Here is a 14,637-nt window from a genome sequence, read left to right as displayed (position 1 = left end):
ATTTTTTTTACTACACTTATTTTCTAGCATTAAGATCGAACAATTTATCTCTTGGTTGCCGATTTTTGTCAAATGATGTTGGTGATTTTGTTTCACTAATTGTTTTTAGTTGTAATTGATTGACTTGTTGACCAAAATAAATCTTGAAGAACATTGGAGTACACAGCTGTTTAAGTTTATACAAGATTCAAATTAAGGACAAAATAATTTCGGAATTGAAAATAATTTCAGAGCTGAATATGATTTCGTAATGGAGATAGCTTCCAATTTTCGAAATGGAGATGGATTTCGATTTTCGGAATAGAAATAACTCTGATGAGCTCCAATGAATCAGAACTAGTTTGAACGGTAATGTTCACTTCCGATGAATCGAAACACATCGGAATAACACTATTCATTTCCAACGAGTTGCGATGATCAAAACGTGTTGGAATAAGCTTGTATCGGAATGCGTACAGTTCGTTGTTTTACCCGTCGGTTTGGTGTTTTATCTTGTAGTTAAAACAACTGTTTTGTGTCAGGTTTGACTGTTGGTGACAGTTTTGGGACACCCTTCGTTTATGCTTTTATCCGGTGATTAAATGCCCAGTTTTTTTGTGTCATTTATGAATGTAGCAACTGTCTTGTGACAGCTTTAGACATGAGGCATATTTAAGCTTTCTTTGGTCAAAATAAGGATACGAACGAAAAACATACTTCTCATTCTCTTTTCTTGTTCTCAAACTTCAGAGTATTATCCAATTGAGTATTTAGGAGTATCATCCAAATATTTCGATTTAAAAATGTATAACACGTTTCTCAAAGTTTTAAAGTGCTTTTAACCCCAAATATCTAAAAGATGATTGTCAAACCTACATCGTGGTAGGACAATTTGGATGCTACACATCTTGTAGCCATTCTTTTGTTTCGTCAGATGAGATACATTGAGATTGACACATCTTTTATATGTTTCTATACATTGAGATTGACATGTCTTCTAGCGTGTCCTAACCAAGGAACTTCCTATTCTCCGGTTCCAATATATTCATGTAAAGTTGTGTGTCTATATCGTGTTCAACTTTAACGAAAAACAACAAGCTTGGTTTCTTCGATAGGGTTTTGGCTCACTCAGTCAGTTAGGATTCGCTCAATGTGAGTTGACATGATCCAATATTAATTACAAGATATTACCATAGACTAAATCATATATGTTCTTATTTGGTTGGTAAAGTTATTCAAAAAAAAACATTGACATGAAAGGACTTACGACTTTTTTGTAAAGAAGGAGAAGTAGAAAAGAAAAAGAAGAATGAGTGGAGAAAGATTGGTTAGATGTATGTGTGGCCATAAAATCAACAGATTCTCTCACCTCTCAACAACTTCTATAAAGAAACAAAAAGAATTTAAGACTTTATTAATTGAAATTTTCCTTTCCTACATATAACGACAACTTGTGTTCAAACCCATCTACATCTTCCTCTTGATCCACAAATATATATTTTTTTTTAAAACATGCAATATAATATTTTAATATTAACAGAATATATATTATTAAATTGTATATCAAAATCAAAACTTGTCATTCTAAAATATATTTTATTTTTGTTAAGATAACCAATATTTTGCCAAAAAATGAATAATTAGCGATGACATATATTAAAAAAAAGGATAATTGGTTAAGGCGGATGGAGTCGTTCATTTTACGTAGCGGATAGGGACGCTATCGTTGGTATTAAATAAGGCGGATGGAGTCGTGCAACGGCTCTGTGTCTCAGGAATTTGCAGAGTTACATATCATTTTTTTAGTGATGTTTTTATTATTATTTTATATGTATAATTAAAATTTATAAAACATAAGAAAAACAATTTATAAGTTTATTGAATTTTGATATTAAATAAGTTAATTCAAATATTTTTCTAGTTTTTTGTGATGTTGCATAAGCTAAGAGCATAACTAATGATAATTTCTTTAAAATATTTTTACTATTTGAAAATCATTTTGTAGTTCTTGTCCATTCTGGTTTTTATATTTCATAACAATTTATTTTACACCATAGTTATAATTATATATTATTTTAATCTATTTGACTAAATATACAAACTAGTGTCTCAGGAATTTGCAGAGTTACATATCATTTTTTTAGTGATGTTTTTATTATTATTTTATATGTATAATTAAAATTTATAAAACATAAGAAAAACAATTTATAAGTTTATTGAATTTTGATATTAAATAAGTTAATTCAAATATTTTTCTTTTAGTTTTTTGTGATGTTGCATAAGCTAAGAGCATAACTAATGATAATTTCTTTAAAATATTTTTACTATTTGAAAATCATTTTGTAGTTCTTGTCCATTCTGGTTTTTATATTTCATAACAATTTATTTTACACCATAGTTATAATTATATATTATTTTAATCTATTTGACTAAATATACAAACTAGTTTGAATATTTTGTAGACATTTTATCATAAAATCTAATTGTTAACTTTTTTCAAAATGATAAAAAAAATAAAGATTAAAAAACATTATTACACATACTATTTAATCGTTTTCTTATATGTTATAATATTAATATTAATACGACCTAACATTATTTTCAAAAAAAGTATGTCGTAGACTAAAAAATTTAGAAAATCATATAAGGATAGTTTAAATAACATATGAAAAAGATAAAGATACGTTAATAAGTACCTTAATTTTTAACCATTGGCACAAATTTATAACAAAAAGTTTTTGATTAGTAAAAGGTTTGTGCACATCTGATGTGACAAAAATAAAGTTTTTGAAATGTTAACCATTGAAAATAACATAATAAAAACTTACATAAAAAAAAATCATAAAATGTTTTAAATAAGCAATCCCAAACACCTCCTAAATATTCATAATATTACAACCAGAGGAACAATCATATAACACCATGTTATCTAATGATTAGATAATGGTATCATGAATTCCAATTTCGTCAAACCATTTAAAAGTTGCTTACATTTATTCTTATTAATAAAATTTCACATTAATTATCAGCATATGAAATTAAATTATTTAAACTATGTAACTATTTTGACATTTTTCAAATCTAAAATAAAATTGATTTTCCCTTTCTTTGAATTGTCCACTCACTTCCAATTTTCAAAAGAATCCGTCTTGACCTAATGTCTCTTCAATGGTAGTAATACATTTCTTTCAAAGTATTTAACTTTAAGTATATAGTCAACAAATCCACAGCAATGTACAACTTTTATTGCATGCGATACAAATAGATACTAGGAACAATAGCAGAAGAAGATTGACTTCAAAACTGTAAACCTATAACATTAACATGCCACGTGGCATTCAAGAAAGTCTTATAGGCTCACCACATAATTGATGTATCTCATTTTCAAGTGTTTCTAGAAGTTTAGCCTTTGTCCTCCTGTATATCCAACCTTCATCATTTTGATCCCAGTCAAACCTCGAAGGACCACTGCATTCATATTAAGTCAACACATGTTAAAAGACAAAAAAACCCTGCCCAAAGGTAACCCTCATCTTCACTACTAGATATTCAATTATAATTATAGGAGAAACTCAAATATATATATAATCTATGTAGTATATGTTCCAACTTCCAACTAAATATTCAATTGTATGCCATTTCTTAAACCAAGGGTATTTTGGTCTTTTAATAAAACACAGAAGAATATGGGAGTTGGTAGGTACCTGACAGGTGAAGACATCCAAATCTGTCTATTTGGCGTCTGTTTGTTCAGCACATATGTTCCCAAATCACCAAACTTTACAGTTAAAACTTGGTTCTGTAAATTAAAATTCAAAACAATTTTTTTTTATCATAAATAATTGATCAACATATTAAAGAAAATTAATTTATTATCATAAGTCATAACTAACCCCATAGTCTATGTCAAAACCATCAATGTCAACAGAATCACCATATTCCTGTTATGTTAAATAAGGTTGAAAAACACTCAGATTATCAAAATGCATGATTTTTAATTCTTGCAAATTTGAACATGGGAATTTTTTTAATGACTTTACACCAAAAATATTACCTCTATCTTCTCTAATAAATCATGAATTGTTGCATCGGCTAGTTTGTGAAATTCATCCTCCTGTAGCAAAGAACTGCATGCATATAGGTATTATTATTAGCCTAATACAAATTTTTTAAATGTATCAGGTTACAAAATGCAAGTCATTTGATTGATTTGTTTAGTATATCTTCCCTATTAATTAGATGCATATAAAAAAAGTAAATTTTAAGTCAATGGTTTAAGATGTAGCAGTTTCATGAACTAAATATCACTTTTTTTTTCTAGTATACTCCATCCACACTAGGATTATATTAAGCAAGAAGTAGGATTACAATTACATTAAGAAGTTCAAATATATAGCTGATCACATGTATGTAAAATAAGCTAAAATTACGAACCTGTAATCAATGGCAGCAGGTCCTTGAGAAAGAACTTGGTTCAAATTAGAAGTCTGAGAGCAGAAATCTCTACTACCAATACGACTATGGTTATCATTATATGAAAGGGAAGAAGAAGGATGAAGAGCAAAACTCAAATGTTCAAGAACTATTCTAGAATTTGAAGAAGACGATAAGAAACGTGAGTGGTTCTGTATGGAATTGAGAGATGTGGATAACCTTCTCAGGAACTTTGAAGAAGAAGAAGCCATTTTTGCTTTTTGGTGGTTTTGAATTCAAGCCTCAAGGTGTATATGCACCAACACCTGATTCTGATAATGGAAGCAGATTAAACATATCAGAAGAGATGCATGTCTCATTAGAAAGAGGATTAAATTTGAGACACTAATGCGATAATGGATAAACAGAAGCCACAATAATCGACAATCAATTGCCATCCATGTTCAACATGGATAAACAGAAAATTTTGGTAAACCAAACATAAACATTCATGGAATTTAATTATTTTTATACCCACCAAAACAAAATATATCATAACAAAAAACCTTCAACTCATCCAAAAGGTCCAAAACCATAACTGATGTTCTTGGGTTCTAATATCCCATAGGGTTTTTAATCAACAACAACCTCTAGGGCTTTAAGCAACGTAACAACAAACTGGGAGCACGCTCGGAGCAACCTATCGATTTTCATGGGAAAAAAAGAAGAATCGATGTACCTACAACATAAGTCGGAGTCGTTGGCGGAGGCAAGAGGAAGTTGTCGGCGGCTCGTCTATGGCGGAGGATGTCGGTGGCTTCGTCTGTGGCGGAGGCTGTCGGCGAACCAGTGGAGCCGCTTGTTGCAGAAGAAATCGAGAGGTAGGAGAAGGAATGAGGATCGATGGAGTAGAAACTAGAAAGGGGAAAAAAGAAGCGGATGAAATATTGAGGAAGGGCACACGCGTACTTTTTTTTTTTATTCAGATCCATCTCAATGTCTGACCGAATAGGTGACAAAATTAAGGTTCAGATGTCAAAATAAAATTTAAACAAACGCTCTTAATCGGACAGATTCATATTTGCCTTTTGTTAAGAGGCGATAAGAGCTAAACAAACAGCCCTAAGTCTATTAAATGTATCAGAAGACTTTTCGGTTCTCTCCAGGGAGAAATTTGATGATATGAGAGTCACCTACAACAATAACTTTGAAAATCTAGATATTCTTGTCCTAATCCAATCTACTCAACAATGCAATATTGCTTAATAGAATCGAATGGCTTATCCAACTAATAGAAATGAGAGAGTAACATAAGCCATGAGGAAATACCAAGTAATTTTTCTGAACCTAAAGTCACTCGGTGATTTATGATGTAATGTTATGAGCCTCAAGTTTGTAATAAATTTGTTAGATTGAGATTCAGATGGATTTGCAAAGATAAAATAGTAACTGCTGGGGTTGGAATGTGTATACCTTAAAAGTTAAACCGGTGAATCCAACACCTCTCCAGTCGCTAGTGCCTTCATGCCGACGCCTAATAACGGAGCTGGTTCGCTGGAGAGTGGAGAAGGGAGACAAGAGCTACAGAAAGGTATTCGATTGTTGACAGTAAAGATTAAAGAATTAGGGCTGAACAATTTAGTTTTGGGGATTTTACTCATTTTAGAATATAAAATAGAAAATGAAATTAAAAGCTCCATAAGTTGGGCTTCTATTATGTAAAACTAAAAACAAAACAATCCGTTTTTATTTTATGCATTTTCACAAATATTTTTCTTACGATATTAATTCACTAGCTGTATAGTGTTTCATTAAAATAAAATGTTAAATACAAATAATTAAACGGAAAATTTTTTTGAATTTGAAATTTAAAATAAGTAAAAATTATGAGAAAAATAAAAAATTAGGGCTGAACAATTTGAAATTATTGACGGTAAAGATTAAAGAATTAGGGCTGAACAATTTAGTTTTGGGGATTTTACTCATTTTAGAATATAAAATAGAAAATGAAATTAAAAGCTCCATAAGTTGGGCTTCTATTATGTAAAACTAAAAACAAAACAATCCGTTTTTATTTTATGCATTTTCACAAACATTTTTCTTACGTATTAATTCACTAGCTGTATAGGGTTTCATTAAAATAAAATGTTAAATACAAATAATTAAACGGAAAATTTTTTTAAATTTGAAATTTAAGTAAAATTATGAGAAAAATAAAAAATTAGGGCTGAACAATTTGAAATTGTTGACGGTAAAGATTAAAGAATTAGGGCTGAACAATTTAGTTTTGAGGATTTTACTCATTTTAGAATATAAAATAGAAAATGAAATTAAAAGCTCCATAAGTTGGGCTTCTATTATGTAAAACTAAAAACAAAACAATCCGTTTTTATTTTATGCATTTTCACAAACATTTTTCTTACGATATTAATTCACTAGCTGTATAGGGTTTCATTAAAATAAAATGTTAAATACAAATAATTAAACGAAAATTTTTTTGAATTTGAAATTTGAAATAAGTAAAAATTATGAGAAAAATAAAAAATTAGGGCCGAACAATTTGAAATTGTTGACGGTAAAGATTAAAGAATTAGGGCTGAACAATTTAGTTTTGAGGATTTTACTCATTTTAGAATATAAAATAGAAAATGAAATTAAAAGCTCCATAAGTTGGGCTTCTATTATGTAAAACTAAAAACAAAACAATCCGTTTTTATTTTATGCATTTTCACAATCATTTTTCTTACGTATTAATTCACTAGCTGTATAGGGTTTCATTAAAATAAAATGTTAAACACAAATAATTAAATGGAAAATTTTTTTGAATTTGAAATTTAAGTAAAAATTATGAGAAAAATAAAAAATTAGGGCCGAACAATTTGAAATTGTTGACGGTAAAGATTAAAGAATTAGGGCTGAACAATTTAGTTTTGGGGATTTTACTCATTTTAGAATATAAAATAGAAAATGAAATTAAAAGCTCCATAAGTTGGGCTTCTATTATGTAAAACTAAAAACAAAACAATCCGTTTTTATTTTATGCATTTTCACAAACATTTTTCTTACGATATTAATTCACTAGTTGTATAGGGTTTCATTAAAATAAAATGTTAAATACAAATAATTAAACGGAAATTTTTATTGAATTTGAAATTTGAAATAAGTAAAAAATATGAGAAAAATAAAAAATTAGGGCTGAACAATTTGAAATTGTTGACGGTAAAGATTAAAGAATTAGGGCCGAACAATTTAGTTTTGGGGATTTTACTCATTTTAGAATATAAAATAGAAAAATGAAATTAAAAGCTCCGAGCTTCTATTATGTAAAACTAAAAACAAAACAATCCGTTTTTACTGCATTTTCACAAACATTTTTCTTACGTATTAATTCACTAGTTGTATAGGGTTTCATTAAAATAAAATGTTAAATACAAATAATTAAACGGAAATTTTTTTTGAATTTGAAATTTGAAATAAGTAAAAAGTATGAGAAAAATAAAAAGCATGCAAAAAATAAAATAAAATTATGTGTTTAGTTGTCAGACCCGTGTAATAAATATATTAATTACTAGGTTTAAACCCGTGGAAATCCACGGTTATAACAAAAAAAATACTATATGTAGTTTGCAACTGCTATAAAATAAAATAAACGAAAGGACTTATTGTAATGGGAGGAAATGAAAGACAAATGCTATAATAAGAAAAAACAACATACTTTCAATTTTTTTATTATTACAATATCGCACTTTCATTTCGATCTATAATACCCATTGCTAATAAGTAATAACAAATTTATAAACATCAAGCACCAATGGTCAATTTACAAATTATAACATTCCTAAATTCAGAAAGACAGAAATAAAGTAAGTTGATATTAACCTGCATATTTATCAAAAGTAGATTACTACTACTTGTAATTTCTTCCTTATCATACAACTTGAAAAAAAATCAGTGGGCGAAAAAGATCATCCTTGTCAAAAAATTTACATGGTTTTCAAATTACCAATTATACCATTTTTAAATACAAAAGGAAAGAAAGAAAGTAAGATGCTAATAACCTGCATATTAAAAAATAGGTTGCTATTAATAAACACCATTGTTATCTTTACGTTAATAAACAAATAGAAAAAACTTGGTAGAAATATGTTAAGATACTTCAAATTCATCTTGGATTACAACCCTTAATTTGAGGTCAGGAGGGAATATCTGGCAAATTGAAGACAAACAACCATCTGCTGCAACTAAATAATCACCAAGAATCTCAGCCATTTTTCCCATTTGAGGTTCTTTACATTGAACTTTAAAAGATTTATTGTCATCATATACATGTAATGATAGAAACAAATGACTCCAGAGGAATATATCTACAGGGAGTGCCTTGTATAAGAGACCATGAAGATCAGACCAATATGAAACCATGCAATTGAAGCTCTCATCTCTTGTCAACATTCGACTGATTTTCTGTTCTATATCGGTAGCTTAGTTCTGTAATAAAATAGTATCAAAAGAGGTAGAAATTACCAGCTTTATTTTACCCAATATCAAAGATTGATGTTGATTTTGAAGTTACATATTGGTATATTTCACTTCAATGGTAACTCATGTGTGCAACAATCAACTCTTTAAAAGCAATATAGATTAATTTAAAACTTATGTGTTCTTAACTTGTAATCAATTTAAATTAGAAACAAATTTGGGAGGAATATATACATACCTCATCGATTATGAGGTGTAAGGTATGATTGTTGAGAAGATAATCAGATTATTGTTGTGGAGGCCTTCACCTTTTGTAGTCTCTGACTTATTGACTTTATATTCTTCCATTCTTCATTGGAACTCTTCTTTGATTTAGGAGAGGACACAAGTTTCTTTTTATTGGTTTTATTTTCTTTATTAATATATTTAGATTTTTCTCCACAATCCTTCTTGAAACTCTTTTTTAAAGAACTTTTTTCACTTGTGGGTTGTTTTTTTATTCATCTTTATGTTCTTCATGTTCTATCTGTTCATCTTGTTCTTCATTAGTTACAGTAACATCAACCTACTTTTTTTTAATAAAAAGAGAGAAAAAGAAAGAAAAAAGAGTATCTGATCACCTTTTGTCACACCCCAAAACAGGAACGACGGAAACGTTCGGGGGTGGAGGACGTCATGTTTAGTATCACAAGACATGTATCATAGTAAGCAAGTAATGAACAACCATTTTATTTAGAAAGAAAGTGTTTACAAAGTATGTGTTCACAAAACATAGAGTACATAAGCACATAACAAAACAAGACTTGAAGCTAAACTGCTCCATCTTCTGAATTCCCAGCGCGAGTACCTGTCTACTAGTTTCCTGAGAATACAAGTTATTTGAAAGAGTTTATCAGCAATTAAGCTGGTGAGTTCATAAGATTTTAGTGATGTAAGTAAGTTGTAGAAAGTTGTTGAAAAGTGAAGTTGAAATGTAGTAAGTTATACGTTTTTTAGAAAAGTTCGTCTGTTCCTCTAGAAAATCCTATATTTCCTAATTTGATGAAAGATACATAAAAATGATTCTACAATCCTTTCTATGAGTACTAAATGGATACAAGTTATATAAAACTCAGAGTAAACAAACAATTGATTGTGTGCATCTGCCCTAAGTCCACAACCAAACAAGGAACAGGAGGTAAGGCGGATAACACACATCCCATTGTTTGTTAGGTCCTCGTTGTATATAACCTTGGTGTATTCACTTGTTACTCATGGAGTTAATTGTAATAGTTCCTTTATATTTAATGAAAAGATCCTTTAAGAAAACCCTTATTTCTTATAATAAAATAGTGACTACTTCTATAATCACTTAGTTTATACTGACTATATATAATCTAATATCGAATAGATAGTTGATTGGATGAATCTGCCCTAAGCCCGCAACCAAACAAGGAACAGGAAATAAGGCGGAAAGCACACATCCAACTACCTGTTGTGTATTAATGATATATAACCGTGATGTATAAACTAAGGTATTATAGAGTCAAACACCTAAAGTCCTTTAAGTCTACACTGGTTTAATAAAATGGATTAAACCCTTTACTGGTGAGTTTCTAGCTTTGAGTACCAAAAGTTCTGTTTTGAAAAGTATGCTTTGTATTAGAAGACTGTGCATTGAATTAGTGTCCTATGACTTGACCCATACCTGGTACCCTTTATGATGACTTAATGTGTACGGAACATATATATAATTAAAATCGAATAGATAATAGGTTGGGTGAATCTGTTGTAAGCCCACAACCAAACAAGGAACATGAAATGAAGCGGAAAGCACACATCCTATTACCTGTTGGATCCTATTTATATATATCTCTTGATGTATACATTAAGGAATCATAAGGTTAGCATTATGGTCCTTTTCTACTGAATGTACTAGACCCGACTGCTCTATTTGTCGTTTGTAAAATGTAAGTACTGTAGTATTGTATAAAGTGACTACTATTGTACTAATTGCCTTAAATTGAGTATTAAGGTATAATGTGATGGCTAGATCCCATACTAAACGCTCTCCCTGTCAAAAGATTATGGGATCCACATGCGACCTCTGCAATCAATTGCAAGCCGTGAACATCCACATTAAAATTATATGTATACCCAATATAACTATCACCTTTTGTTTAGAACAACGCGTTAGTGATTCATTGGTATAATTAGATCCTGTAAGTGTTCCATGCTATAGCATCTTAGTATGTTCGTTCTGTTATAGTATCTTAGTACTTTCTCTTGTTATAGTATCTTAGTACTTTCTCTTGTTATAGTATCTTAGTATGTTCTTTCTGTTATCGTGTATTGTATCTAGTATGAAATGAACCTCTAAACTATACCTATTATAGTTTACTAGTATTCTACTTGAACTGTTATTGAAAAGACTCATTTTACTACTCAGTTATGTGTGTACTTTAAAAACGGAGTTTTGTTAAACTATAAAGCAACATAACTGTAAAATAGCTTTTGAAATGTTTTGACCACTTATTGAAGACATAAGTAACATTTTGAAAGATGTTTATAACAAACAATTACACAATTAACATTCTGTTCAACTTGTATTCCCCCCTCCCCCCCCCCCCCTTAAAAGCATTTAAAACAGTTAAAAGATTCATTACGGGGTATGAACTCACCTGATGTGGGTGATTCAAACGGGTATGCGTGTAAGGATGAGAAGTTGCACGAATGAAGTCCCGAGACACAACAAGTCCTAAATGACATATAATGACACATAATAACATAATAAAAACTTACAGAAAAAAATCATAAATTGTTTTAAATATGAAATTAAATTATTTAAACTATGTAACTATTTTGACAATTTTCTAATCTAAAAACCAAATTTATTTTCTCTTCTTTGAATTGTCCACTCACTTCCAATTTTCAAAAGAATCCGTCTTGACCTAATGTCTCTTCAATGGTAGTAATACATTTCTTTCAAAGTATTTAACTTTAAGTATATAGTCAACAAAACCACAACAATGTACAACTTTTATTGCATGCGATACAATTGGATACTAGGAACAATAGCAGAAGAAGATTGACTTCAAAACTGTAAACCTATAACATTAACATACCACGTGGCATTCAAGAAAGTCTTATGGGCTCACCACATAATTGATGTATTTCATTTTCAAGTGTTTCTAGAAGTTTAGCCTTTGTCCTCCTGTATATCCAACCTTCACCATTTTGATCCCAGTCAAACCTCGAAGGACCACTGCATTCATATTAAGTCAACACATGTTAAAAGACAAAAAAGACCCTGCCCAAAAGTAACCCTCATCTTCACTACTAGATATTCAATTATAATTATAGGAGAAACTCAAACATATATATAATCTATGTAGTATATGTTCCAACTTCCAACTAAATATTCAATTGTATACCATTTCTTAAACCAAGGGTATTTTGGTCTTTTAATAAAACACAGATGAATATGGGAGTTGGTAGGTACCTGACAGGTGAAGACATCCAAATCTATCTATTTGGCGTCTGTTTGTTCAACACATATGTTCCCAAATCACCAAATTTCACAGTTAAAACTTGGTTCTGTAAATTAAAATTCAAAACAATTTTTTTTAATCATAAATAATTGATCAACATATTAAAGAAAATTAATTTATTATCATAAGTCATATCTAACCCCATGGTCTATGTCAAAACCATCAATGTCAACAGAATCACCATATTCATGTTATGTTAAATAAGGTTGAAAAACACTCGATTATCAAAATGCATGATTTTTAATTCTTGCAAATTTGAACATGAGAATTTTTTTAAGGACTTTACACCAAAAATATTACCTCTATCTTCTCTAATAAATCATGAATTGTTGCATCGGCTAGTTTGTGAACTGCATGCACATAGCTATTATTATTAGCCTATTACTAATTTTTTAAATGTATCAGGTTACAAAATGCAAGTCATTTGATTGATTTGTTTATTATATCTTCCCTATTAATTAGATGCATATAAAAAAAGTAAATTTTAAATAAATGGTTTAAGATGTAGCAGTTTCATGAACTAAATATCACTTTTTTTTTCTAGTATTACTCCATCCACACTAGGATTATATTAAGCAAGAAGTAGGATTACAATTACATTAAGAAGTTCAAATATATAGCTGATCACACGTATGTAAAATAAGCTAAAATTACGAACATGTAATCAATGGCAGCAGGTCCTTGAGAAAGAACTTGGTTCAAATTAGAAGTCTGAGAGCAAAAATCTCTACTACCAATACGACTATGGTTATCATTATATGAAAGGGAAGAAGAAGGATGAAGATCAAAACTCAAATGTTCAAGAACTATTCTAGAATTTGAAGAAGACGATAAGAAACGTGAGTGGTTCTGTATGGAATTGAGAGATGTGGATAACCTTCTCAGGAACTTTGAAGAAGAAGAAGTCATTTTTGCTTTTTGGTGGTTTTGAACTCAAGCCTCAAGGTGTATATGCACCAACACCTGATGATTCTGATAATGGAAGCAGATTAAACATATCAGAAGAGATGCATGTCTCATTAGAAAGAGGATTAAATTTGAGACACTAATGCGATAATGGGAACAGATTAAGTCTATTAAACATAACAGAAGACTTTTCGGTTCTCTCCAGGGAGAAATTTGATGATATGAGAGTCACCTACAACAATAATTTTGAAAATCTAGATATTCTTGTCATAATCCAATCTACTCAACAATGCAATATTGCTTAATAGAATCGAATGGCTTATCCAACTAATAGAAAGGAGAGAGTAACATAAGCCATGAGGAAATACCAAGTAATTTTTCTGAACCTAAAGTTACTCAATGATCTAATGTTATGAGCCTCAAGTTTAGATTGAGATTCAGATGGATTTGCAAAGATAAAATAGTAACTACTGGGTTTGGAATGTGTATACCTTAAAAGTTAAACCGGTGAATCCAACGCCTCTCCAGTCGCTAGTGCCTTCCTGCCGACGCCTAATAACGTAGCTGGTTCGCCGGAGAGTGGAGAAGGGAGACAAGAGCTATAGAAAGGTATTCGATTGTTGACAATAAAGATTAAAGAATTAGGGCAGAACAATTTAGTTTTGGGGATTTTACTCATTTTAGAATATAAAATAGAAAATGAAATTAAAAGCTCCATAAGTTGGGCTTCTATTATGTAAAACTAAAAACGAAACAATCCGTTTTTAAAACTAAAAACAAAACAATCCGTTTTTATTTTATGCATTTTCACAAACATTTTTCTTATCTTATTAATCCACTAGCTGTATAGGGTTTCATTAAAATAAAATGTTAAATACAAATGATCAAACGAAAAATTTATTTGAATTATAAATTTGAAATAAGTAAAAATTGTGAGAAAAATAAAAAAACATGCAAAAAATAAAATAAAATTATGTGTTTAGTTGTCAGTTAAATATATTAATTATAACAAAATGTTAAATATGAAGGTTTAAACTGTAAATTTATTTAAAATTGAAATTGAAGTTTGAAATTTAAAATTTAAAATTTGAAATTAATAATCATTATGGTATGTAATTTATAGAAACTAAATTAATGATATACTGAAAAATGAAAAATGAAATAAATGACAAGTAAAAAATAAATATCTCTAAATTATGACAAAATAACATGTGACATAATGCATAAGAGAATGAAATGTGGCAATACCGGAGGATTATACTTTTATATTTCTTTATTAAGCAATAGTAAAACGTATTCTTCTTTCTTTATTTCCTCTTTCTGTTTTCTGCAC

The 14,637-nt window shown here is 29.6% G+C and overlaps 1 protein-coding gene and 1 pseudogene across 4 annotated transcripts; both read right to left on the bottom strand.

Annotated features, from left to right (window-relative positions):
- Positions 1–3,128: 3,128 nt before the first annotated feature.
- LOC145166163 (frataxin, mitochondrial-like) lies at positions 3,129–13,897 on the bottom strand. 4 transcript variants are annotated; one of them, XM_079085088.1, is made up of 6 exons: positions 13,796–13,897; positions 4,414–4,724; positions 4,034–4,106; positions 3,873–3,920; positions 3,684–3,778; positions 3,129–3,447 (listed from the first exon to the last, which is right to left on the bottom strand). In XM_079085088.1, the coding sequence occupies exons 2-6, from the start codon at positions 4,662–4,664 to the stop codon at positions 3,318–3,320; spliced, it is 597 nt and encodes a 198-aa protein (XP_078941214.1). In that variant the 5' UTR covers positions 4,665–4,724; positions 13,796–13,897; the 3' UTR covers positions 3,129–3,317. The 4 variants fall into 4 exon arrangements, with proteins under 4 accessions (XP_078941214.1, XP_078941215.1, XP_078941212.1 ...); XM_079085089.1 differs by lacking the exon at positions 13,796–13,897 and adding an exon at positions 5,866–5,978; XM_079085086.1 differs by lacking the exon at positions 13,796–13,897 and adding an exon at positions 5,132–5,367.
- On the bottom strand, positions 11,867–13,307 carry LOC145163812 (frataxin, mitochondrial-like; annotated as a pseudogene).
- Positions 13,898–14,637: the final 740 nt, after the last annotated feature.

Source organism: Lactuca virosa, chromosome 3 (genome assembly GCF_052849685.1).
Source record: "Lactuca virosa cultivar CGN04683 chromosome 3, Lactuca_virosa_CGN04683_v6, whole genome shotgun sequence".
Classification (NCBI taxonomy): domain Eukaryota; kingdom Viridiplantae; phylum Streptophyta; class Magnoliopsida; order Asterales; family Asteraceae; genus Lactuca; species Lactuca virosa.
The sequence above is the reverse complement of the archived record's forward strand: the minus strand, read 5'-3'. Positions and strand labels throughout refer to the sequence as shown.